Source organism: Zalophus californianus, chromosome 1, assembly GCF_009762305.2.
Source record: "Zalophus californianus isolate mZalCal1 chromosome 1, mZalCal1.pri.v2, whole genome shotgun sequence".
NCBI lineage: Eukaryota > Metazoa > Chordata > Mammalia > Carnivora > Otariidae > Zalophus > Zalophus californianus.
In genome coordinates, this window is record NC_045595.1 from 67,920,646 (window position 1) to 67,946,491 (window position 25,846).

Consider the following 25,846-nt stretch of genomic DNA (forward strand, 5'->3'; position numbering starts at 1 on the left):
TTAAACTGCAATGGGGTTTTGTTGCAATGTAAAACTGTGTTCCTCAGAAAATTTCAAAAATACTAAAAATGAGAGGGGAAAAAAACTCACCCAGTTTCTCTACTTGTACATTAGCGGTTCTCACCCTGGCTGCACATTAAAATTATCTAGGGAGCTACTTTTAAGAATCAGATTTTTTAAGTCCTGGAAATGCAATATAATATACAAGGTGGTGACTATAGTTAATACTGTGTTGCATATTTGACAGTTGCTTAGAGGGTAAAAGTTCTCGTCACAAGTACAACAAACTTTTTAACTGGATGGTGACAGATGTTAACTGGATTTATTGTGGTGATCATTTCACAATATATACAAATATAGACTAGGTAGTACAAGTGAAATGTTTTATGTCAATTATACTTCAATTTTAAAAATCGGATTTTTAAAATTGAGGCTGGGCATATGTTTAAAAGCTCTCCAAGTGATTCTCAGGTGCGGCGGAGATTGAAACCTACTATGTAATTTAATAACTCGGCTATTTTTTTTACCATCATCTTTTAATGTATAAGGCTTCAATTATTTATTTATTTCCAGAGAGAGACCCCTCCCCAGGGAGCAGTGGAGGGAAGGGAGAGAATCTTAAGCAAGCTCCATGCTCTAAGCAGGGCTCGATCTTACGCTCTGAGATCATGACCTGAGCCAGCATCAAGAGTCGGTAGCTTAACCAACTTAAACTCTTTTTTTTTTTAATTGAAGTACAGTTGACACGGGTTTCAATTTTTTAAAATAATCTCCCTCACCCTGCAGTTGTTTGTACGTAAAGTATCTTTTGAATATTTCTCGGTGGCTGCACAGTACTGTATGAACAGGATACATTTTTCATAACTAACCTATTGATATTCCTTTTCTTCTATTAAAAAACAAACAAACCTTGCCATCTGTACAGTCTTTTCCTTTTAATTATTTCAGGAAATTTCCCGTAAGTCAACTTTAAACATCTGAATTACGTACTGCCAAGTTGTTCTCCAAGAAATGAAAATAATTCCAGCTTTTGTTAATCGAATATTTAGGCACGTTGTGTTCAACAGCTTCATACGTAACGGAAACTGCAACTTAGGACAGATAGGTACCGGCTCAAGCTCCCGGCGACCCAGGCCTGAGCGAAAATCGGAACCGCTCTGATTGGCCGCCTGCAGGCGCTCGATTCTGACGAAGTACTGGGGTGGCGGCTGCCCGGCGAGGAACATCTTTGCGGCGCCGGAAAGCACTAACGGTCGCAAACGGCCCTGCTGAGTTAGGGCGCCCATCCGCCCTTCCGCTCGGCTTTTTTTTTGTTGTCATTGGTTGGCGGAGGAGTATATAAGAACGTCATTTCCGCCCGCCTGTCCTTTCCGAGCTACCCGGGGAAGGGTCCATACGGCGTTGTTTTGCGTGAGTGCCTTATGGGGTTCCCCAGCCGCTCCGAAAGCCACCGGAACAGCTTCCTGCCGGAGTGAGGGGTGCGAGGACTGGGATAGAAGCTAGGAGGGAGAGCGGGTCTGTCTCCTGCCGACGCGCTCCACCTCGGCCCGGCCGCCCGCACGTGGCCGGGCTCCGGCCCGCGAGTTCCCACAATGCCCCGGGAGCGGGCGGAGGTCGTGCTGGAGCCGGGGCGAGGGTGCGGACCGGCCTGCAGCTGGGCGGCGGGGCTGCAGAAAGCATGGCCCACGCCCTGCGCTGCGATCGCTTCGGACCCTGGCGCTCGGCCGTGAGTTCGGGCCCAGGCGCCAGTTTACAACAGCGGTTTAGGCTGTTGGTTTTTCCCGTTTGTGTTAAGATTCTTGGCAGGGTTTTGCAGAAAAGTAGTTGTAACCCTAGAGAGAAGGAATTCTGAAGCGCCCGCCTGCAATCTGTTTGAAAATAGACTTGTTTCGCATCAGCACTCGCGTTGCTCATCCATACCTTCACTCCAGGTTACTCTGGAGTGTTACGTGGCAATTCACCATTTTCGTCGTTTAATTATTTAGGTGTTTTTCCCATCTCCACACTCAAAGATTTGCTGTAATTTTACAATGTGTAGGATATGTCTGTCTCATCTCACTAGATTGTAAACTGAAAGGTGTGGTCCTTGGGTTGCATTTAAATATGAAGGTGTTGGCTCTGGAGTAGTTAATGCCTCTGGTCCCTTAACCCACCTAAGTCACTGGAATGAAAATGAATGGGTCATTAACTTGTTTTTCAGGTTCCCGTCGTAACTTAAAGGGAAACTTTCACAATGTCCGGAGCCCTTGATGTCCTGCAAATGAAGGAGGAGGATGTCCTCAAATTCCTTGCAGCAGGAACCCATTTAGGTGGCACCAACCTTGACTTTCAAATGGAACAGTACATCTACAAAAGGAAAAGTGATGGTCAGTCATTCCTTTGATTTGTGGGGAAGGGCATTCCAACTAAGAAATAAATGAAACCAGATCACTACTTTGGAAATAAGCTTTAAAACTAAGTAAAAGTGGGGTGCCTGGCTGGCTTAGTCGGTAGAGCATGCCACTCAATCTCAGCGTTGTGAGTTTGACCCCATGTTGGATGTAGAGATAACTTGTAAGAAATTAAAGTGTTCTGGTGGTTTTGGGAAGGATAGCTTTCTGGGCTTCAGTGCAAGAGTATGTCTATTGATAGGTTATGGGACTTGGGTTGCTCCATGAAAGAGCTGTGAGATGATGAGGAAACTCATTAGTTTATTTTCTAGAGTGCCTTGTATTTCACAGGTACTGATACAGGTTCGTTTGAGTTCTGAGAGTAAAGTAGAGCAAGAGATAGGAAAGAACAATTAGGCTTGGAAGGTACTAGAAAATGGAAGGTAGGTTGTGAAGCCTTTATAGTAAGGCATGTTGGGCAAGGGAGTGCTTCACTCAGAGATGCAGCCACTGAAGGACATAAGCGTGGGAGTGGCATGTTGTAAAGCAGTTTTGGGTGAATCTGGCATGGAGGTAGGTTGAAAGGAAAGTGTGGCTAGAGGCCAGGAAGTGGGTAAGAACTTGTAGGAATCCATATGGGGGCCTGATGGAGGCCTAATGCAGGAAAAGAAAAAGATGCACTTTGCCTATTGAATCAAGGGTGCACACTATTAAAGCTCAAGGTTGAGGCCAGCCGTGGCCAATGAACTTGTGAGTGTCGGAAGTGTGCTATAAAAATGGCAGGATTTTCGCTAACACCAGTAGAGCTTGCCTCTATGACTGGAGTTTGATAGTACTCTCTGCTACATTCAGTTTTTTAAAAGAAAATCCGTTGCAAATTAGGTCAGGTGTTACAAAGCTTTCTGCTATCACCTAGGTATCTACATCATAAATCTGAAGAGAACCTGGGAGAAGCTTCTGCTGGCAGCTCGTGCCATTGTTGCCATTGAAAACCCAGCTGATGTCAGTGTCATATCGTCCAGGAATACTGGCCAGGTTTGTAAACAATATGCTTGGTTTTTATTATAAAAAATAAGCTTACAGACATTGTGGGATATAGGGGAAAGTATAAGAAAATAAAAATAGTCTGTAATTTAACTACTTAACACAAATCTTATATTGCCAGTATTCTATGTCTAAAATATACATACTAGGCATCTGGTGGTTTGTTGCGCTTCAGTTTTCAAGAAAGGTTTTCTAATAGGATACCAGTCCTCCAAGGCTCATCACGTCTCCTAAGAGTAAGAATCTTTGCCATCACAAGTAACTTAGTTTTTTTTAGTGGCCAGGGGGGATAAAACTTGTATTTTGCCCCATTTCTGTTTTGACAATTTTTCTGTTGAGAAAACTAGTGAATTTCTTGAAAATTGATTTACAGTTGACCGTTGAACAACACTGTGGATTAGGGGCACTAACCCCATGCATGACTGAAAATCTGTGTAACTTGACTCCCCAAAAACTTTACTAATAGCTTACTGTTGACCTTCAGAAGCCTCACGAATAAGAAAAGCAGTCAGTTAACACATTCTGTATATGTATTATGTATTATGTTTTTAGGAATACAGCAAGCTAGAAAGGGAAATACTCTGCAGTACTATAAAAAAAAAAACACATAAGTGGATCAGTGTGGTTTAAACCATGTGGTGTCCAAGAGCCCACTAGATTAAGAGCTCTAGTAAGGATTTCAGTCAGCCCATTTCTAATTTGAAAAGGATGTTTGACTTGGATTTTGACAGGTACTTAAATTGTCTAGTGAGACAAGTTCTTCTGTACTTGTTTAGATTGATGGTAAAACTGGTTCCCATGAATTTAGGGTGTATTTTGCAGGGGGTTATTCCTCAGAGGCTGGCTTGTGACAGGACTTAAAGTTGGGTGCATAGTGGAAGACAGTTTTTGATTAGTACTGTGAATGAACTTAGTGACAACTCATCGTGGCTTCCCTCAACAAAAATTTACAGAGCATGTATATTGACAGTCCAGGCAGTGTTGTTAGGGGTTTGGGATATAGCAGGAAAATACCCAAGTTTGCCTTTCTGAAGGGATGCAGGAAATACATTTTTATGGAGGTAAAAAGGAAGGGAAGGGAAAGAATATGGTATATTCCTGCTTTATATAGGGTAGCTGTGATGAAATTGGACCACATCATGGGAGTGCTTATTGGTTGTCAGGCACTGTTGTATTGATGAATTTAATTTTCATGACCCTGTTGGAAGCACACAAGTAACCTGCCCAAGTCACTCACAGGAGTGGCTTTCTTGGTTCTTGAAGCCAGGTGGTGTGGCCCTGGAGCCTCGGGGATTGAGAGTGGGGAGAGCATTCCAGGCAGAGGGCGTGGGGGTGGGGTATGCTTAGCATTTCTGGACCCTAGTTCTGTAAGTAGTTCTCAGGTAGCACAGAGGACAAAGAATTGCTGGGGGTGTGAAGTGCTTTGATGTTTTCATTGTTGAGCAGGGAAGGTGGGAGGGCTCCCAGCTCCATGGGCTGCTTCAGGTGGTTACAGAACTGGGTGGGTGTCTGCACATGGACACTTGGGGAGTTCTGTGATGCCATCTCTGGAGCACTGCTAACTCTTGATGTTAATTCTTAAGCGAGCTGTGCTGAAATTTGCTGCTGCTACCGGAGCCACTCCTATTGCCGGCCGCTTCACTCCTGGAACCTTCACTAACCAGATCCAGGCAGCCTTCCGGGAGCCGAGACTTCTGGTGGTTACTGATCCCAGGGCAGACCACCAGCCTCTTACAGAGGCGTCCTATGTTAACCTGCCTACCATTGCTCTGTGTAACACAGACTCTCCTCTGCGCTATGTGGACATTGCCATCCCTTGCAACAACAAGGTAACAGTGTGATGACATTTCACTAGAGCCTTGAGTGAATGCTCTTGAAACAGTTGGGCATTCCTCTGCACATTGTTAGAGCTTGGAGTTGAGGCCACTGGCTGGCCGATGAACTCACAAGTGTAGGTAGTGTGCTACACGAGGGGCAAGTCTTTTCGCTAACACCACAAGGGTCTCTGGGCCCAATGAGTGGAGTTTGATAGTAATTCTTGCTACAAGTAAAATTTCAGATGTGTCAGCTTTAAGGAGAAATCCTTTTTTAAATCGTCCGTGTTTTCTTTTCTCCGTGTTTAACTGCTTGGGCCTCAAACATTACTGGGCCTTTTCGATTTTCAGGGCAACTTGATGAATCCTGCTATAAGGTCCTAAAAAGGTGGGTTCTGTATGGTTCACATCGGTCCAGTTTACTGGTCTCAAAATCTTGGTTCCACATAGGAATCATCCAAAGAGATGTTTTAATACCAGTGTCCAGGCACTCGTTCCGGGTATTTTGTTAGATTGCCTAGGATGGAGTCTTGACAGTTGTTTTTTTTTTTTTTAATTCCCATGGGTCCAGTGACAATCAAGGTTGAGACCCACTAATACACAGAGTACTCCTTGTTAAAAACAAGCACTTAACAAACTAAGAGACATGTCTATTTTGTTGATGCCAGGGATCTAGATGATGGGACAAATAGGTGGGATGGGGAGGTGCAAGCTGTTGGGGGTTGACCCAAGTGTCACTTCTTAACCTGGCGCTCTTGCAGGGAGCTCACTCAGTGGGTCTAATGTGGTGGATGCTGGCCAGGGAAGTTCTGCGCATGCGTGGCACCATTTCCCGAGAACACCCATGGGAGGTCATGCCTGATCTCTACTTCTACAGAGATCCTGAAGAGGTAAGCTTCCTCCACAAAGGCCTGTGGTCACATAAGCAAATCAAACATCTTGGTCTGCTTCTTTGAAATAAAATTTGTATCTATAAACTTTTTTTTCGCTTAACCAGATTGAAAAGGAAGAGCAGGCCGCTGCTGAAAAGGCTGTGACCAAGGAGGAATTTCAGGGTGAATGGACAGCTCCAGCTCCTGAGTTCACTGCTACTCAGCCTGAAGTCGCAGACTGGTCTGAAGGCGTGCAGGTGCCCTCGGTGCCTATTCAGCAGTTCCCTACTGGTACGTGTTGTGATAAGTCAGGCGGATGTTTCGGGTTTTTGGTATTAATTTAACTTTTAAAGGATCTCCATGGCTATTAGCATTGAAAGGTTCTCATCCTAGTGTGCTGTAGCTGTGCCAAGGACTTGACAGCTTGAATTCAGGTGTTTTTGACATGGTCTGGCTGGCTTTGGGTGTTTGTCCTTTGAAATGTGTATTTGGTGGAATTCAAGGCCCAGTGTTGGAGGGAGTGGGGCTGACTGTGTGTTTTTTGGTGTTTTCTTAACAGAAGACTGGAGCGCCCAGCCGGCCACTGAAGACTGGTCTGCAGCTCCCACTGCTCAGGCCACTGAATGGGTAGGAACAACCACTGAGTGGTCTTAAGCTGGTCTTCCACAAAGGCACACAAAATGGAAATAGAAATGGAAAAGGTTGACGGAAAATAAACAGTTTGTGAAAGTCGTGTCTGTTTCTGTTTATTTTGCATTCCAGATCAAGAAATGCCTGGTATTACTTCAGGTCCTGACTTGTTTACTTCTAAAGCCCACTTAAGAGAAACTCTCGAAAGATACTGGTTTCTTGAGAGTTTCTCTTCACTTCCTTTTTGTGTAAGGAGCAGCTGTTCTGAAAATAGATTTAGGGGTGCCTGGGTGGTTGAGTCTGTTGAGTGTCCCACTTCTGATTTCAGCTCAGGTCGTGATCTCGGGATAGAGCCCCAGGGGCGTGGAGCCTGGTTAAGATTCTCCCACCCCACCCCCCACTGGTGTGTACTGTCAAAAAAATTGATTTAAATAATGGTAAATAGGTGGTAACCCTGGGAATACTTTTTCCAAGTTCAGACCTGATAACTCTCTCATTGCCATCTGCCCTGGTAAATTGTGGAGCCAGAGTTCGAGCAAATTGCTCTTCAGTGACACCCTTGCCGTATGCCAGTTGGGTGGCCAATCCTCGAGTAACATACGGTATTTGAAAACCTGCCTAGGGCAAAGGTGGGATGCAGTCTTCCCTATTCTGGAACCACTGGAGGGGCCCCAGCCTGTCACCAGGTCAGCTTGCCTACTGCTTCTGGGAGGGTTGTACAGGTGTATAAAAATGTTACAACGTTGTGCTCTCCATTATCTGCCATTTTCTATGTATTTTCCATTCTATTTAAAATGTTAGCTCTCCTGCATTGATTTCACAATAACATTTGACCCATTAAAAATTCCAGAGAAATAGGGTGGACCCAGGTTTTTGACGAACCTGAATGAGTACATTGATTGACTCCCCTCTTGGAAGAGCTATAAATATCCATGTGACCTGATTCCCAGGGCCACTTCCAATAGTGAAGGGATTCCATAGCTCAAGCATCATTGGCTTCATGGGGATTCTGCCCTGGCTCTGCAGAACAAGTTTGGATGCCTCTACCATACAACTGCAAAGCTCTAGTGTGCTTAGGCCTTGAACCCATAGCTCTTTGTAGTGCTGCAAATGGTCATGAACACCAGTTAATTCCTGGAATCAGGATGGCTGGAGGGAGGGACCAGGTGCATGAGGAGGACCAGAAAGAAAATTGGGAGTCGGGGAGAGGTGTAGCTCATTTAACAGCCTATTAGTATGTTTTGGGGTGGAGGGGAGGGGAACAAGGAAAACTGGCATTTCGTGGCAACTTAATCTGTATTCTGGAAAATAATGCTGGCTTCAAAGGCTGACTCCCAAGCTGTGTGTGCTAGTGGCCAGGACCTCCAACCTAGAGCCCTTGCTGTTTCTTTTTGCCCCTTGCTTGGGCACTTGTCCCCTGGCATTCACACGGTAGTTCCACAAACAGGCTTCTTCTTTTCCTGGAATCTTAAGTTCCTAAACAAGTTCAGAGCGAAGACCACCAGCTGACCTCTCCAGGCATGGTTGGTTTATGCCCAGCATGATGCAGCCAGGAGATGGAAGTGGAATTTTTCACAGATCTTACCCACCTGGCTTTAGTTTGCGCAGGGCTTCACACCCTCTTCCTGCCTCCAGGAGAATTATTTGATCTCGTTTCTCTTGTCAACAGCTGCTGAGATTCTGCTCCAGTTTGGGACCACAAGGTGGCCCAGACCTAAGTCACACCACTCTGGGACAACAGCTGCCCCATGGCTGCAGAGCCTGTACCTTTAAGCCAGCACGAACTGGAATAGGCATTTTTAACCAATCCAAACTCACTTCGGCTCGATGGTGCCTACCTGATGGTTAGTCCCTATGGCCTGCTGAATCTAAGTGACAAATTAATGTCCCCCTCCACGTGTTAACCCTGCAACTGGCAGCTTTCCCCCTTGGGTGTTAGCAGCCTTGATCTTCCCCGGGGGCTGCTGGAGGGAGGAGGACCTTCCCTCCCTCCCTCCCCTGCCCTGCATTTGATTTGGCCAAGGGGGCCACCTCCTTTTTTCCCTTGGCACCTCTCCCATCTGGTCACACTAGGACAATCTTCCAGGATGCAGTAACTTAGTTCTCTTGTCCCACCTGATCTTGGAAACTGCTGTGAGTAACACATGGCTTATGATTTTTTTCCTCTTTATTGTGGAAACAATACCATAAGAAGAAATGTCCAGCTTAAGATTTTTCTTGTTTTTATCACAGCTTCCAGCTCTTGATGCACTTCTTGGATTTTTGTCTTCTAAACTTACAGAAAGTGAATTACATCCAGAAGTTTCGTAGAGTTGCCCCTTTTGTCCCTCTGCTTTCCTAAATACCTTGGGGGCTTCTTGCATAGAACACATTTCTTAGTACATCCCAGTACAAAGGCAAATCAGCATCCCCACTGAATTCAGCCTAACACAGACCTTGACGCTTGGTAGATACTAGTGAGTGAGTACTCTGAGTGAACAGAGACGATGGTTAAGGATGGCTCGGTCAGTTAAGCATCCGACTCGACTTTGGCTCAGGTCATGATCTCAGGGTTGTGAGATTGAGCCCCGCGTCGGGCTCCATGCTGGGCATGGGGTCGGCTTGGGATTCTCTCTCTCTCCTCCTCCTGCCCCTACCCCCTTGAGTGCTCTCCCTCCCTCTCTCCCTCTTTCCCTCTCTCTCTGATAAAATCTTTAAAAAAGAATAAGTCTTAGAGATTTACAAAGCATTTAAGAAAGAGCTGGAGGGTTAAATTCCATTTGGCAAGCCTCAGGCTCTCAACAAGACTGGAGGTGCCCACTCTTGCACAATATTCGGCAGCACAGGGCTCACTTCACAGGCAGCTGCATCACCTGCTCTAAAACTTCCCTAGGGTGTTACAGTCCGCTCCCCTACGTCAAAGCCTTAATTTCATACGGTGTTTCAGGGACATGCTACACTCCCCAAGGTTGGCTTGGGTTGAGGTCTTCTGGTGAGGGGGTGGGTGAGACTGGGTCTGGTCTGGGCCATGGCCCCGCACCAAGGACACCCTCACCCAGTGACCTGTGAAAGGATTCTGGCTGTTGCATTACCCTGGACATCATGTGCTATGGGTGAAGCCGATAGCAGAGCATACTTGGGAATCAGCTGTGCCTGAGATGATGAAAGCAAGCCCTGCCTAGCTCCTTCCTCATGTATGGCTCTGGGCAAGAGATGTCTCCCAGTGGCCCAAGTGGCCCCAGCATGGGGATAATCATGGGGTTGTTACGATTATTGTTAAGATATATGTTGTTAAGATATAACAGAATCTTAACATAACAGATTGTTATGCACAGCAATTAGCCTGGATCCTGGCCTGTAGCAAACACTCATTCTACGTATCACATGGTCTTTTGTTAGTGCATAATTTAAAAAGAATTTTTAATTTAAAATGCATCATGTATGCAGATGACTACAAAAGATATATTTGTATATTCTAGAAAAATAAGAATCAAATGAAAGCCTCCGTAATCATTACATGGGTTTTGAAATAGAAAGGTACCAGGACCTGAGAAAGTTGTCAAGTGAGCCTCCTCTTCCTTGCTTGCCCCTGTAGTCACAGGGTTCCTCTCCTACAATCCCTTGGTTCGCCTGATTTACCTAAGTGTGCCCTTTCAATCAAGAATTGTTTAGTTTCCCTGTTTTTGAGTTTCCTATAAATGTATTCCTAGCATATTTTCTTGTGTCATTTGCTGCTTTTAATTTTAATTTTAATTTTTTTGGTGGGGAGGGCAGAGGGAGAGAGAAAATCAACCTCACAACCCTGAGTCATGACCTGAGCCAAAATCAAAAGTTGGATGCTTGGGCGCCTGGGTGGCTCAGTTGGTTGAGCGACTGCCTTCGGCTCAGGTCATGATCCTGGAGTCCCGGGATCGAGTCCCGCATCGGGCTCCCTGCTCGGCGGGGAGTCTGCTTCTCCCTCTGACCCTCCTCCCTCTCGTGCTCTCTCTCATTCTCTCTCTTTCTCAAATAAATAAAATCTTAAAAAAAAAAAAAAGTTGGATGCTTAACTGACTGAGCCACCCAGGTGCCCCTTGTGTAATTTACTTCTTGCCTTCAGTGTTACTTTGTGCTTTTCAATCCAGTTGCCATGTTCCTACAGAATCACCCATGATATCAAAATCCTGCAATGGCCATTTGGGTTGTTTCCATGTTCTGACCATTATCAACAGAACTACTTTGATATTTTTGATATACTACTTTGAATATTTTGATAGATCCTGGTGCACCAAAATTTCCCCACTGTGGCCTTCAACTCTAACTTCACCAGATAATGTCAGATGGTTTCGCAATAGTATACAAAATCCTATGAAAACACAACCACAACCCTCAGTACCTTGTAGTGAAAACACCATCCTTTCTTCACTGCTCAGAACTGCTGCCTCCTAAAATCTAGGGACTGTCCATGCAAGGTCTGATCCTGATCTCTCTATTCTACCCCTGCTCTAAGAGTCAGTCCCTGGGCCAAGGCCACACTGTTCTTCCTCTTTACTAGAATTTTATAACATCATGGCAATAGGTAGAGCAATCCTACTCCCTTCCTCTTCTTGATCATTTTGCATTGTTATGTACATTTTTTAATCAGTACAGTTCCACTATAAATCCAGTTGGGATTGTATTGATTCTATAATTTAGACCAGTATTGACTGACATTGAGTTTTTCAATCCATGAACAACCCATATATCTTGCCATTTTCTCATTTTATGTCCTTCCCTCCGTGAAATTTTATAAGTTTTCCCTAAATGGTTTTGCACATCTTTTGGTAAATTTATTCCTAGACACTCAAGATATTTTAAATTGTACTCTTTAAGAAGCCACTATCAGGAATCCTGTTTTAACAGCTTAATCCATATCCCAAGTAACATAGATACCCAATGGTAAATGGTAAATGTCACTATTGCCATGGGGCTTCTGACTGCCTGAGCAATCCAGACCTTTTGTGCAAGGCAAGAATGACCTTACTAAATTCCATCCATGAAAAGCCTGCTCCAAACCTACACACCACACATTGTACTCATTCAGTAGAGCAGAACCTGTCATACTTCTGGTGCTAAGTGCAGCAGGTTTCACTTAGGAATAACCCAAGAATTATCCAATTTTTATCTCTGCAAAGAATCTCAAGTAAAATAAGAATTCAACATTCAACATATTTATTAAGGACATACTCTATGCCAAACATTATTCTAAGCACTGGGGATAGAGTAGTGAATGAAAACAAAGCTTGTGACCTTGTGACCTATATTTTGATTGGGGAGGCAAGTAATTAGTTAACAAGGAAACCATTTTCTATGGGAACAGAAGTGAGGATGATGGGAACATGGAGAAGATATGTCTAAAACAGAATCATAGGCATTAAGCTATAGAAAGAAGCAAATGGAAAGTACTATTGGGGAGAATCAAAAGAGTGAAGAAAGAAACCCCTCTGGAAGGAGGAGTCTCAGCCCAGTCTCACCAAGTAGAGCTGAGAGAGGTCTACCCTCAGAGGGAGCTGGGGGTCTTTACCATAGGCTCTGGAGTCTCTTGGAGCCCATGCTGTGTGAAAGGTGTAGATCTCCCCTATCTGCCCCACAGAAAAGGCACCTACATTTTTTCCCCTCCCTTTTCCTTTAGATATTTCTGGAAATGAGTTGGGAACCAGGAAAATAATCTCTAACTGCATAGACATCTACCCCAGTTCCGCCCCCTGTTGTACCCTCACTGAAAGACAATGTCCCAAGGAGCACTCTCCCCTCTCCATGGGTGGTTGGCTCAGTTCACACTGGTATGAAGAGCACCCCACATTGCCAGAAGTGCCCACCATCATGTCCCCACCAAAAGGCCTTCCACTACCTCCTCAGCCACTGACCTCTGCATTTCCTTCTATCCAGTATCCTATCCCAGCCCAAAGGTGTCTTCCATTTATGATTTGCAAGAGAAAGTTACAGCTTTGTTAAAAGTAGTCCTCCAGACCATACACAGGACTCTGCTCAGGGCCTCAGAAGCTTTCAAGCCTGAAGGAATGAATGGGCTGGTTTGACATTTGTTTCAAAAATCCCTTATAGAGGATTTTTTTTTTTTGTATTAGTGTATATCATTTCATATAGATATAATTGTGTTAAGTAAATTGGTGTTTCAAAACAATGTCTATTAATACTCTGCATTTGCAATTTAGAAATGAAGAAATATCACAATTTAAAATACAATGGACAGATTTAACAATAAGACACTTGGAGAGAAGTTTGGAGAGAATTTAGAAAAACATGAAAAAATTACAAGGAGAACAGAGACAGGGACAGAAGATCAGAATGAGAAGGTAAGATACACAGAGGGTAAAATGAGAAAGTCAAATATCTAGTTGGGAATTGCAGCAGGAGAGAGAGAATGAGGGCAGTCAGTGTCAAAGAGAAAAGGCTGAAAACTTTCTGAAATTCTCACGAATCCACAAATTCAGGAAACCCACTGTGTATCAAGTAGGATCAATTCTTTTTTAAACATTTATTTATTTATTTGACAGAGAGAGAGCACAAGCAGGGGAGCAGCAGAGGGAGATGGAGAAGCAGGCTCCCCGCCAAGGAGGGAGCCTGATGAGGGGCTCGATCCCAGGACCCTGGGATCATGACCTGAGCTGAAGGCAGGTGTTTAGCTGACTGAGCCACGCAGGTGCCCCAAGTAGGATCAATTTTTAAAAACCTATCCTTTACATTGTTGAGGAATCATGGAAACACCAAAAACAAAAGTGTTCTTGAAAGCAGCCAAGGAGAAAAAGAACACCTGAGTATTCCTCATCAAGAGTGACCGCAGACAGTTGATGGAGAAAAATGAATGGTCAACCCAGCTCTCTTATCCAAGAACTAGGACAATATAAGGACATTTCCAGAAAACAAAAATAAAGTTAATAAGGAGGGAAAAAGTGATGCTGGTAGAGCGACTCACTGCTGGTGGTCCAATGTCCATCCTCCCTTCTTCCATAGTAATAGTTCCCCTGACTTCTATAGCTGGCCACAGGCTGAGAGGCTGGTACCTCCAATTACATGGTGGTAGAATGTTTGGTCAGGTTTCGACGCCTGCATTACTTTGGACGGTAGACTATAATTTGACCAAATCTGTAGCATTAGGGAAATGGTAGGAAAGATCCAGAATGATGGCTTCAGTTGATAATTTTTTGATTGCTTTAAGCGAAGCCATGAGAAAGACAAGAATTCCGGCTAAATCTGGCCAGCCTGTAAAGCAGCAATGGAAGCATCCAGAGTTTTGCTAATACAGGCACATTCTGTCTCTGGTATCCATATACTCAGCCAAATATTTCTGTACAACCAAGTCAAACAGTTATGAGCTATGCAACGGAAGGGGCAAACTTTTTAGGGGAAAACTTTCTTAACTCTTTGGGAAGATGGCATGCAGGAAGGTAAGATTAAGGTGGGTTAAGGTGTTGTTTTCCATTTCAAAGCTACCATAAACAAGAACAAAATCTGGCAAAATCAGATTATGGTTAACAGGGTTATGGAACAGGAACTCTCCTACTGAGTAGTGGGAGTATACATCGGTACAGTTTGGCATTATTTAGTAACATAAGCATCTCTAATATCCCTGTTAGGGATATACGCCAAAGAAACTCATGCACATTTGCACTAGGATATGTGGACAAGAATGTGAATCAACAACCCTGGAAGTGGCCAGCAGTCCACCTACCGCACAGTTGCTCAACTGTCATATATTTACATCACAGAGTGCCAGGCAACCACGAAAACGAACAAAGCACATCTACACAAAATGACATGCATCAGTTTTGAAAACAGCTTTGGGCAAAGAAAGTGGTAACAGAAATTATTCTTAGTATGTGATTCCATTTTTAAGAAGCTCAAAGACAGACAAAGGGAAACTATATTCTTTGGAGATATATTCCTTGGTGGTATACATTAGCATCCAATTTATGGGGTAAAAACCAGAAAAAGAAAAGGGCATCTGGGTGCCTCAGTCAGTTGAGCGTCCAACTTGGTTTCGGCTCAGTTCATGATCTCAGGGTCGAGGGACCGAGCCAAGCACTGAGCTCCATGCTCAGCAGGGACTCGGCTTCAGATGTCCTCTCCCCTCTTCCTCTCTCTCTCTCAAATAAATAAATAAATAAATAAATAAAATCTTTTCTTAGAAAAAGGAAAAAAGCATTCAATAAAATATATACAAAGAACAGACGGAGCATGTTGAAGATAAAGTGTTCCAATGCTTTGTTAATGAGAGAGGTTAAAATATCAACTCTAGAATATAATGTCTTTCATCCCATACGCTCATTGTATAATACAACCTTGCACTACCTCATGGATGGAATCTTTGTTCTCCTCCTCTTAATCTGAGTGAAACTTTGGGATTCTCTCAACTAATAAGGAACAGTGGAAACTATATTGTATGATTTCCAAGGACAGAGCATGAAAGTGCCTTTGGTTTGGATCTCTTGGGACATTTGTTCTGGGAACTCAGCCATTGTCCAGTGAAGAAGCCCAAGAATCTGAGGAGAAGCCCACTTGGAGAAGAAGCAAGGCCCCTTGCTCCCAGACCCCAGACCAGCCAAACTGCCAACCGACAGCCAGCATTAACTTGCCAGCCATGTGAGTGATCCGTACTGAAAGTGGATTGTCCAGTCTCAGTTTGAGCCATCTCTGTGGATGCCATATGGAGCAGATGAAAGTCATTCCTGTCCAGCTCTATGGAAACTGAGTATCTGTGAGCAAAAGAAATGTTGTTTCAAGCAGCTTCGCTTTAAGAAAGCTTGTTATTCGACAATAGACAGATGATACAATGGAAAAATTCTAGAAGCATTTCACTATGGAAAGAAGACATGGATGCCCACTATCACCAGTCCTTTGTATCATAGCAATGACCTTCTCAGGCAATGCGATTAGGCAAAAGTAATCATAGACATAATAATAGCCAATTGACTTTTTCCTATAGAATTTACAATAAGCATTTCTCCATGATATTATGGATATGTACCTATTGTATATGTTAGCTCTATAATATAAACTGTTGACTACCAAATAGTTTATATGTTTATTTTCCTATATTTTACAGAATTTCTACTTCATAAACATAGCTGTCATGAACATCCTTATGGTTAGCTGGATCAAATGACAGGGACATTTTAAGGGTTTGAAATAAAATCATTACATGTTCTTAAATTGCATTTTTAGTGGCATCAAAAGAGAATGCAGAGTTCAATTTCTCATCACCCACAATAATTACTGATCTTTGTTAATCTGATTAATGAAAAATTTTATCTCGGTGACATTTCTTTGCATTTCAACTAGGTAAAAAGCAGTTGCTGACCTGCTTTGATTTGAATATCCAGGAAGAGGCTGCAAGACTTCCTTCATGCAGGGGGAAGTGGGTCTAGGTGGCATAAAGTCCTTTCTGCCAAGAATAATCTATGCATAAGATAATCAAATAAAAAAGCCACTGCCTGCCACATTTGCTGCAAGAATAAAGAGAAACATAACATAAACTCTTACAACTTGTAATTTTGTTATTCAACAATATTTGCTGGAAACCATGTGCTCTTCATTGAGCTAGGAACATGGGATCTGACAAAGAACTGGAAACACTCCCTACCCTCCAGGAATTTGCCTTGTAATGTAGAAAGAAGACAAATAAAAAGACATTTATTATGTGAGGGCGCCAAAAAGCAGAGATATTTATACCACTTTTTTTTCCTGTAAAATAGTAAGTTTATTAATTAAAGATACAGTACTTGAGAACAACCTTCCATTTCATATTTCAAAGAATTTATATCTTTCACCTTACCCATGCCTATAATAGAGACTACCATCTAAATTAAATGGGAAAATAGAGGAATGTATGGCTTTCATTCATCTAAATCCACAAAGGAAAGCCGAGCACCTGACAGATTACGGTCAGTCATTATGTTAACCACGGGAGGGCAGCGGCAGCCTGCCTATGAAATGCTTCCTGGCTAGTACTTTTCCAAACCTTGGTGAAGATCTGTGCCTGTTCCACCATCTGAGAGTTGGTGCTCAGGATCTGAACATGACCCAGGTGCTTAAAATATGGCTTCTCTCCTGTTGGTAGGGTTCTCAGCCTCACAAGGGTTCCACAAGACAGCTCCAAGGTCCCCTTTTGTGACAGATTCACAAGAATTGCTTTGAAACACCTGCATCTTGCCAGTGATGGGCAGTCCCAGGGGCTCAATATCGCAGAGGACTTCCTCCAACTCAGATGGGTGCTCTCGATGAAAAGGTGCCATGGGAAATGGGCGTCTTTCCCACGGGGCCTTCCTGAGGCTCGGGGGGGGGGCACATACTGTCATCACCAGCGCAGTTCCAGTTGTCTGCGCAGGCCCGGAAGGATCCTACTCTCAGTGTGAACAAGCTGCTTATTGCTTTTTCTTGTCTTCTCTCTTAGATGATTTCATTTTATTTGAACCTTCTAGAACCCAAACTACTACATTATTTATCATAGCACAGACCCCAAACACTTGCTACTGTAGAAAATGCCATCTACCATTGTTCAGGAAACCAGAACCTTAAATATAAGACTGAAAAATTCAGCAAGAATATATCCGATTTAACTCTGTACAAAGAACCTGGTACATATTGTACACATTCCAGATTGAAGTCTGCTTTTGTGAAGCAACATAGATAAATCTAATTGAGTTCTTGTTCTTGCCTTCTAAAGAATCCCCTTGGGCAGCAGCTTGGCCACCTTACTTGGGAGGTCACAGCTTATTACCACTCTGGAACTCCTCTTGGGTGCTCCCCCTCCCCAAAGCCCTTAGCTCAAGGGGCTTTGAAATATTTTCCAAGGTGGGAAATCCTTATAAGAGAGTGAACTGAATTTCTGGTACAGACTGAAAGAAGTTTGGAATCCATGAGGTGAATAAAAGGGCAATCAAATTGCATATTACCACCCGGGATGGAAAATGGAAATGGACTCGATAGGAATGAGACCAGGTTCTATGAGTTCTAAGCTGGCTCCAAAGGGTACTTCCAGCGATGGGTCCTAAACATATTTTGAACACCTATAGGGTGTTCCTTCCTATGCAAGTCCAGTCTCTAGGTTAAGGGTCAGTCATGAAATTTCACTCATATTTCTTAGAACTTTGTTAACAGATTGGACCCACTCTTGTAATGGCCAAGCAGCTCCTATCAATCTCCCATGGATAAACACTAAAAACTCAGGAGGAAATATAAAAATCTGTTGCTGGAAAATACAAAAAACAAAACAAAAAAACCCCAAAAGTAGGTTTTGGAAGAGAGTTGACCCCTATAAGAATAAAATCACTAGATGAGTTTCCCACTTTTTGTAGCTGTTATCTTTTGTCAAGCCCAGTCTACTGGCAGCGGGACAGCTAAGCTGGAACAGAAGCCCGCAGTCTTCAAGCATGCATAACCAGAACTAGTTCGAGGCAGTTTAGTTAAAATCACCTGTAACCCTCCTGGCACTTATTGGCTATCATCTCACACAAAGAAAGAAATGCATTTTCTATCTACGTTCTCACACATGCAAGGATGGAATGTGTACCTGAGATTGTTCAAGGACAAAGGACATCTTTATGAAAGGACCAACTACAGGGGGTACAGCGATCATCACAACCAGGCCTTCCTAATTCTATCATCCTTGCTTACCTGTATGCATTTGTCTGTTTCAGTGGTGTGGGTGTAGGAAGCTGACTTGTCCTACCTCCACGGTGCCTAAATCTAGTGGCGAAGCGCACAGCCCAACAGTGTGTCTCTCAAAGCCTTTGTCGACAAGCTCTTGGTAAAAGCGGACAAATCTGATCTAAGCCTGACATGGAGAAATCTTCCCTCCGGAGTTGCGTCTCGGGGGTCAGGACAGCTCAGGGCTTTACAAGATCTAAGTCACCGAGGTCTGCCCTGGCGATCAGTGTTTCAGCCACTAGCGCACAGCCAGTGAGTGAGCACTTGGCAGGGCGGCCGGCGAGACCTCCCGCGCACTCACCCTTAGCCAGAACTGGCAAGAGCCCGTGGCAGGTAAAGGCCCTGCTAGCAGGCCTGGGCTAAGCTCTCCCTTCCACAGCCTCTAAAATTGGGGCCTGTGCTCAAACAGGTCGGGAAAGAGGCACAGGAAGACGGGAAACTGAGCGCAGTCCCACATCCCTCGCCGCTCCCGCGGGTGCAGCGGGCGGGCTCCGGGCGCCTCTGGGCTCCGGGCAGTTGCCACCGGGGACTTGCCGGCGAGCTGAGGGCCGCGGGGTCCCGACTCCCCGAACGACTCGCCAGGGGGCTCGGCCTCCCCGCCCCAAGAGACCTGCTCCTCGCCGCGGGGGCGCCCTCGCCCGGCTGCCCGCAGAGGGCCGGTCCCAGCAGGCTGCTCCGGGGCGCCGCAGTTCTCCCTCATCCGCCCGGGGCCTCGGCGCCTGGGCGCTCCCGTTGGATTCCTCCTCACTCCGGGTCCAGGGCGCCGGCGGGCGGGGATCCCCACCCTCCAGCCCTGTTTGTCTCAGGAGACCCACCCCTGGGTGTAAGCCCGGCCTCCCTCCCTCAGCGCTCGCCGCAACTGCCCGCGCGGCCCAAGATCCCCGGACAATCCCCAAAGGCCCCCAGCCAGCTCCCCAAAGGCACCCAGTCAGCCCCCAAGGGAATCCAGCCAATCCCAATATCCTGGCCAATCCCCGGCGGAACGCCCCCAAAGGCCTCCAGCCAATCCCCAATGGCCCCCAGCCAGTCCCAAAGTCCTCCTGCCAATTCCCAACGGTCTCCAGCCAGCCCTCAAAGGCTTCTAGCCAATCCCCAATGGCCCCCAGCCAACCCCCAGTGACTCCTGGTCAGCCTCTAACAGACCTCAAGGACCCTACATTCGGATCTTAACCTACTTTCTGGACAGGGTGGGGAGGGTTCTGGGAGGGCTCCCTAGAGGATGCTGTCTTTAAGAGGGACAGGAAGGACGAGGAGGAGCTGACAAAGAGGGTCTGCAGGGTGTTGTAGGTTGAGGGAAGGAGGGTGCCTAGAGAAGTCATAACTTGGGGGGCCTCTCTGGTTATCTGCAGCTGGAACTTAGAACCAGGGGAGACGGGAGAAGACAATGCTGGGTAGGAGAGTGGAAACGAGATCATAAGGACTCCATGCTCAAATGGAGAGGGTTGACTGGTGCGGTCAGCTGTGTGGTGTGGAAGGAAGCTCTGGAGACAGGGGGGACAATGGACGAAGTTCGCAAGCAAGTCTGGGGCAGGAAGCTGGCTAGGAGATTGTGTGGGTGACCTAGGTAGGAGGGAAGGTGGCCTGGGCTAGAAGATGGCCCTTCAGGTGGGGAATTGTGGACTTGTTTTTTAAAGCTACAAACAAGAACCTAAGTCACACAAAGCAGGAAAGAATATCCAATGGAAAAAAGACCGTCTCTTCAACAAATGGTGTTGGGAAAATTGGACAGCCACATGCAGAAGAATGAAACTGGACCATTTCCTTACACCACACACAAAAATAGATTCAAAATGGATGAAAGACCTCAATGTGAGACAGGAATCCATCAAAATCCTAGAGCAGAACACAGGCAGCAACTTCTTCGACCTCGGCCACAGCAAATTCTTGCTAGACCCGTCTCCAAAGGCAAGGGAAACAAAAGCAAAAATGAACTATTGGGACTTCATCAAGATAAAAAGCTTTTGCACAGCAAAGGAAACAGTTGACCGAACCAAAAGACAACTGACAAAATGGGAGAAGGTATTTGTAAATGTCTTATCAGATAAAGGGCTAGTGTCCAAAATCTATAAAGAACTTATCAAACTCAACACCCAAAGGAGAAATCATCCAATCAAGAAATGTGCAGAAGACAAGAACAGATATTTCTCCAAAGAAGACAATCAAATGGCCAATAGACACATGAAAAAATGCTCAGTATCACTTGGCATCAGGGAAATACAAATCAAAACCACAACGAGATAACCACCTCACACCAGTCAGAATGGCTAAAACTAATAAGACAGGGAACGACAGATGTTGACGGGGATGCGGAGAAAGGGGAACCCTCCTACACTGTTGGTGGGAATGCAAGCTGCTGCGGCCACTCTGGAAAACAGTATGGAGGTTCCTCAAAAAGTTGAAAATAGAGCTACCATACGATCCAGCAATTGCACTACTGGGTATTTATCCTAAATACACAAATGTAGTGATCTGAAGGGGCACGTACACCACAATGCTTACAGCAGCAAAGTCCACAATAGCCAAACTATGGAAAGAGCTCAGATGTCCATTGACTGATGAATGGATAAAGAAGATGTGGTTCATACATACGATGGAATGCTACTCAGCCATCAGAAAAAATGAAATCTTGCCATTTGCAATGACGTGACTGGAACTAGAAGGTATTATGCTAAGCAAAATAAGTCAATCAGGAAGACAATTATCATACGATCTCATAAGTTGAATTTAAGAAACAAAACAGAATCATGGGAGAAGGGAGGGAAAAATAAAACAAGACAAAGAGAGGGAGACAAACCATAAGAGACTTTTTTTTTTTTAAAAAGGTTTTATTTATTTATTTGAGAGAAAGAGGGAGAAGCAGGCTGCCTGCTGAGTGGGGAGCCTGACATGGGGCTCAATCCCATGACCCTGGGATCATGACCTGAGCCAAAGGCAGATGCTTAACCAATTGAGCCCCCCAGGTGTCCCAGGAGATTCTTAATCATAGGAAATAAACTGAGGGTTGCTGGAGGGGTGGAGGGTGGAGGGATGGGATAACTGGGTGATGGACAGTCAGGAGGGCATGTGATGTAGTGAGCACTGGGTATTATATAAGACTGATGAATCACTGAATTCTAGCTCTGAAACTAATAACACACTATATGTTAATTAATTGAATTTAAAATAAAAAATAACTAGGAAACCATAAATTAAAAAAAAATCCTGTCATCTGCAAAAAAAAAAAAAAAAAAATCCCAAAAATCTAAGTCACAGACCAGGCAGGATGGTGGGCACAGGGCTGTGAAGACAGTGGGCCGAGGGTGAAGGTGGCTGAGTTGCCCCTGCCCCTACCTGAGATGAGGAAGCAGCAGTAAAGGGAGGTAGGGCTGGGGTGGGAGGATGGGTTAGCCTGTAAACAGAGATACCCTGGGCCCATCCAGGATTCACAGGGAGAGGTCCAGGGTGTGGACTTGGGAGTCAGATATGGGCTGGATTCACCGACCTATACTGGAGCTACTGGATGATATCAGAGAGCTGGGCTCAGAAATCTGTGGACAGTCCCATCTGAGGGCTAGGTAGAGGGAGAGAGAGGTCACAGGAGACTGAGGCGGCCAGGTGGGAAAAGATGAAGAAAATCAAATGTAAAGGTGTTTTAAAGGCTGATGGAAAAAATCAGCTTTGGGACGCCTGGGTGGCTCAATTGGTTAAGCGACTGCCTTTCAGCTCAGGTCATGGTCCCAGGGTCCTGGGATTGAGCCCCGCATCGGGCACCCCCTGCTCTGCAGGGAGCCTGCTTCTCCCTCTGCCTCTGCCTGCCACTCCCTTTGCTTGTGCTCTCTCTCTCTCTGTCAAATAAATAAAATCTTAAAAAAAAAATCAGCTTTGGAATGGTTGGCAACAAACATTGGGCAGTGCTCATGAACATTGAAATACAATTCCACTTTTCAGTATCTACCAGGAAGACAGAGGAGGAAGGAGGGAGCAGTCCATTCCTGAAGGAAGTAAGGGGTACATTAAGTGGAATTCAAAAGCAGTTACTGAGTAAATGCATGTCTTCTGCTAATTAACACCATTCAATAGAAATTCTAAACAAAGGCATGGATAGACTCCCCGCCCCCCCCCCCCCCCACTGTAGCGGATTGCTGCCTTATGGCCCTCCAGCTGGGCAGGGGATTATTATTGCTGCATTGCTTATAACAGAGGAACTTCAGGTACATCCTAAATGTCCATCCACAGGGGAAAGGCAAAATCAAAGATGATCTGTGCAGGTGATGAAACAGGACACACAACAGTTACAAGGAATTCATATACCTATATATGTGAATAGATTCTAAAAACACTGATGAACAAGCAAACATGCACGAATATATTCATATTGACACTTTTTATGAAAAAGTACCTCCTATAAAGGAATTTATATATAGGGATGGGCTGAAGCAGCCTGGCTGGCTGAAGGCACCGAGCTGGGTGCTTGTGGCCTGCCAGACTATGCATGCTGAGTGGAGCATGCGGTTGGGCTCGCCTCTGCGCTGTGGGGTCCACGTGTACCACGGTTCGTGGGCACCCATAGATGCCTTCTCGCCTCAGGGTCACGGCCGTCCACAGACAAGAGCAAGAGGACCAGGGACCCGCCCTGCGCCTTCGACCAGGCACTGCTTGAGTTCCTGTGCACCTGCTCTCCCAAGAAGCCACTCAGATATGAAACATCGGCAAATGAACTGATTAATGAAGAGTTGGGAATAGCCTATCCCATTATTGATGGGATCCCTAATATGATACCGCAGGCAGCTAGGAGGACACATTAAAATAAGAAGCAAGAAGAAATGGAGCAGCACTAGATCATAATTAAAAACCACAACACACACAATGAAATTCCTTTTAAAGATTGTATTTGAGAGAGTGAGAGCGCATGAGCAGGGGAAGGGGCAGAGGGAGATGCAGGCTCCCCGCTGAGTAAGGAGCCCCATGCAGCGCTCGATCCCAGGACCATGACCTGAGCTCAAGGCAGACGCCTAACTGACTGAGCCACCCAGGCATCCCACAGACTAGATTTTCTTAATACCACTTACGTTTTTAAAAGAGTGGCAGGTAATAAGTGGGGGAGAAGAATTTTTCTGTCTCTTCCTACAGTGACTGCCCTCATTCCGTTGGTATCTCTAGCAGGACTGTTGGCAGCCTCCGTGGAAGAAAACTCCCCACAAGGCTGCACCAACACAACCAGCTTGTGCTTTCACGGTCTGCTCCTGCCCATTACCATACCAGTTTCTGTGTTCTTCCACCTTTGGACCTGGATGGGTATTAAACTCTTCAAGCATAATTAATACAACCAGAGCCAAGATGATATATATGTATTAATGATACGTTGTGAGCATCTATCTCTGAAAGCTCAACTACATGGAAATACTAGAAACCCACTTAAATTGCAGGAAAATTGCTTTGCCTTGCTTCTCTCAGAGGTTTAGGACTATGGGAGGCTTAAGCTGCAGAAGTTTCTTTTATTGTACTTTTGTTCTGCCCTTGTTTATAACTACTGTATCAGAAGAAACATTTCAACACAGTTTCTTGTTGGAAATGAACAGTCCCAACCATCACCCGATAACTTTCTTACTCCATTCATCTAGAAGTTAATAATTAAAATTTTATATGTTTATTTTAGATTCAAAGTATTTGGCAGAGTCACATGTTAAGGATGACTGAAATAATTCCAAAGGAGTTATGTTGAAGTAGTTGTAGAGAAATGCATTTGAACTAGTGTGGTAGAAAACTACAATAAAATGGAAATTTTATGTACTTGCAAACATTCTGCATTTGTAAAATTACCTTCATTTCTTTGGCATCAATGCTTACATTAGTAATAATAAAATAAGATGACACTTCTCCATTAAAAAGAAAAAAGGAATTTATATATATAAAGTGTAAGGACGGACCTAGAGAGACACACCCGAGAAGGGGTTACACTGAGCAGGACTTGGGGCACTGGGGTTGGTAGCGATACCAAAGAGGATTTGAACTTTGATTTCCAGCAAAGAAAAGAGGCAAATGCAAAGTTAGGGTATAACTAAAAGTGGCACAACTGGAAGTAAACAAGTATTTTTTTTTAAGTACCTATGGTGAGGGGCGCCTTGGTGGTGCAGTTGGTTGAGCATCCAGCTCTTGATTTTGGCTCAGGTCATGATCTCAGGGTTGTGAGATTAGGCCCCAAGTGGGGCTCTGCACTGAGCGTGGAGCCTGCTTAAGATTCTCTCTCTCTCCCTCTGCCCTGCCCCCCGCCTCTCTCTCTCTAAAAAAAAATTTTTTTTTAAATGTTAAAAGTACCTATGATGAAAAAAAGGCATCAGCCTCTTTACTCCATTGTTTAGAAAGTACACCACTGTAGCCCACACCAGGTTTCCTTCTGCATTGGCCTCACTCTGGGGACATGAGTGGGACACAGGAATATCATGGCCACCCCTCACTGACTTATGGTCCCACCTGTACATGGAACCTCTCCGGTGCCGTTCAGGCCTTTCCACAGCCCTGCCGTTTCTGGGGACCCTAAGCGGGGTGGGTCCCAAGAGTCATCTGGAAACTGCTGCTTGGGGCCAGGCTCTGCTTCAGGCTGCTGCCTCCTGGGAGGGTGGAGGGATGTCTAACTTGACCTATCAGATGGACCTAGTACATGGGTCAGAAGCTGAGGTAAGACTCAAGGAGTGGCTCACCCTTCGGGCCATGTGGTCCACTTTTCCTCCTTTGTCCTGGGTTCTGTAAGATGGCACTACTTCCTCCAAACCCCCTCCCCAAGTAGTCACCTCTCCAGGCCACCTGCGCAGCCTCCAGGCCAGGTTGTCAGGCTCTCAAGCAGGCCGAGGCAGCGCTCACAGGGAGGTGGGGAGCTTCAGGGCCTTTTTGCTCTCCTTAGATTTACTTGGCTTGCATAAATATTGTGCATTTAAAATTTATTGAAGTTTTAAAAAAAATTATTGAAGTTTTCTTTCTGGCAATGATTTTTTAGCCATACAGGTCAGCTTCCTTAAGGTCCATTTTTATTTTCTGGAATTTAGACTGAGTCCAAAAGTAGGCACCAATACCATCCTCTGCAGTCCAGTCCCTGCAGTGGGATTTGGGTCTCCTTGAGGACCATCCCTCTGTCTACACTGGAGCCCCCACTGACCATTGCAAAAGGCTGGGAATTTTGTACTCTATGCCCCCAAGAAGAAAAAGAAAAGGTGGGGGGAATGATCTTCTTGAATATGGACCGACCTGGAACTTCCCTCCTGTCCTTCCCCCAGCCTGGCCGGCATCCGCTGCTCATTCTGTCTTTTGCACAGTTCTCCAGCTGCACTCGAGATCAAGGAAGCCGAAAGCCCAACCTCGAGAGAGGATGCCTCCACTCTGGAAGAGATGTCTTCAGTCCTCTGGTGGCCGTCTGCTCATCTTACAGGCCTTGGAGGGAGTGTGCCCTGTGGGGTAGGGGACAGGAATTCTTATAAAGCCA

The 25,846-nt window shown here is 45.1% G+C and overlaps 1 protein-coding gene, 1 long non-coding RNA gene, 2 other non-coding genes and 1 pseudogene across 5 annotated transcripts; 4 read left to right on the top strand and 1 right to left on the bottom strand.

Annotated features, from left to right (window-relative positions):
- The first annotated feature begins 1,259 nt into the window (after positions 1 to 1,259).
- RPSA (ribosomal protein SA) lies at positions 1,260 to 6,832 on the top strand. 2 transcript variants are annotated; one of them, XM_035722025.1, is made up of 7 exons: positions 1,260 to 1,410; positions 2,201 to 2,366; positions 3,286 to 3,404; positions 4,997 to 5,242; positions 5,989 to 6,117; positions 6,225 to 6,390; positions 6,659 to 6,828. In XM_035722025.1, exons 2-7 carry the CDS (start codon positions 2,234 to 2,236, stop codon positions 6,751 to 6,753), a joined length of 888 nt encoding a protein of 295 aa, XP_035577918.1. In that variant the 5' UTR covers positions 1,260 to 1,410; positions 2,201 to 2,233; the 3' UTR covers positions 6,754 to 6,828. The 2 variants fall into 2 exon arrangements, with proteins under 2 accessions (XP_035577918.1, XP_035577919.1); XM_035722026.1 differs by having other exon boundaries at positions 1,351 to 1,478; positions 6,659 to 6,832.
- On the top strand, positions 3,069 to 3,219 carry LOC113919086. The gene has a single exon (XR_003518819.1). It is a non-coding gene; the product is annotated as a small nucleolar RNA SNORA62/SNORA6 family (small nucleolar RNA).
- LOC113919085 lies at positions 5,307 to 5,462 on the top strand. Its single transcript, XR_003518818.1, has one exon. It is a non-coding gene; the product is annotated as a small nucleolar RNA SNORA62/SNORA6 family (small nucleolar RNA).
- A 7,972-nt stretch (positions 6,833 to 14,804) lies between the features above and the next one.
- On the bottom strand, positions 14,805 to 19,264 carry LOC113917959. The gene is made up of 3 exons (XR_003518398.2): positions 18,361 to 19,264; positions 16,046 to 16,190; positions 14,805 to 15,440 (listed from the first exon to the last, which is right to left on the bottom strand). It is a non-coding gene; the product is annotated as an uncharacterized LOC113917959 (long non-coding RNA).
- Positions 19,265 to 22,864: 3,600 nt separating this feature from the next.
- LOC113916014 lies at positions 22,865 to 24,230 on the top strand (annotated as a pseudogene).
- The last annotated feature ends 1,616 nt before the right edge of the window (positions 24,231 to 25,846 follow it).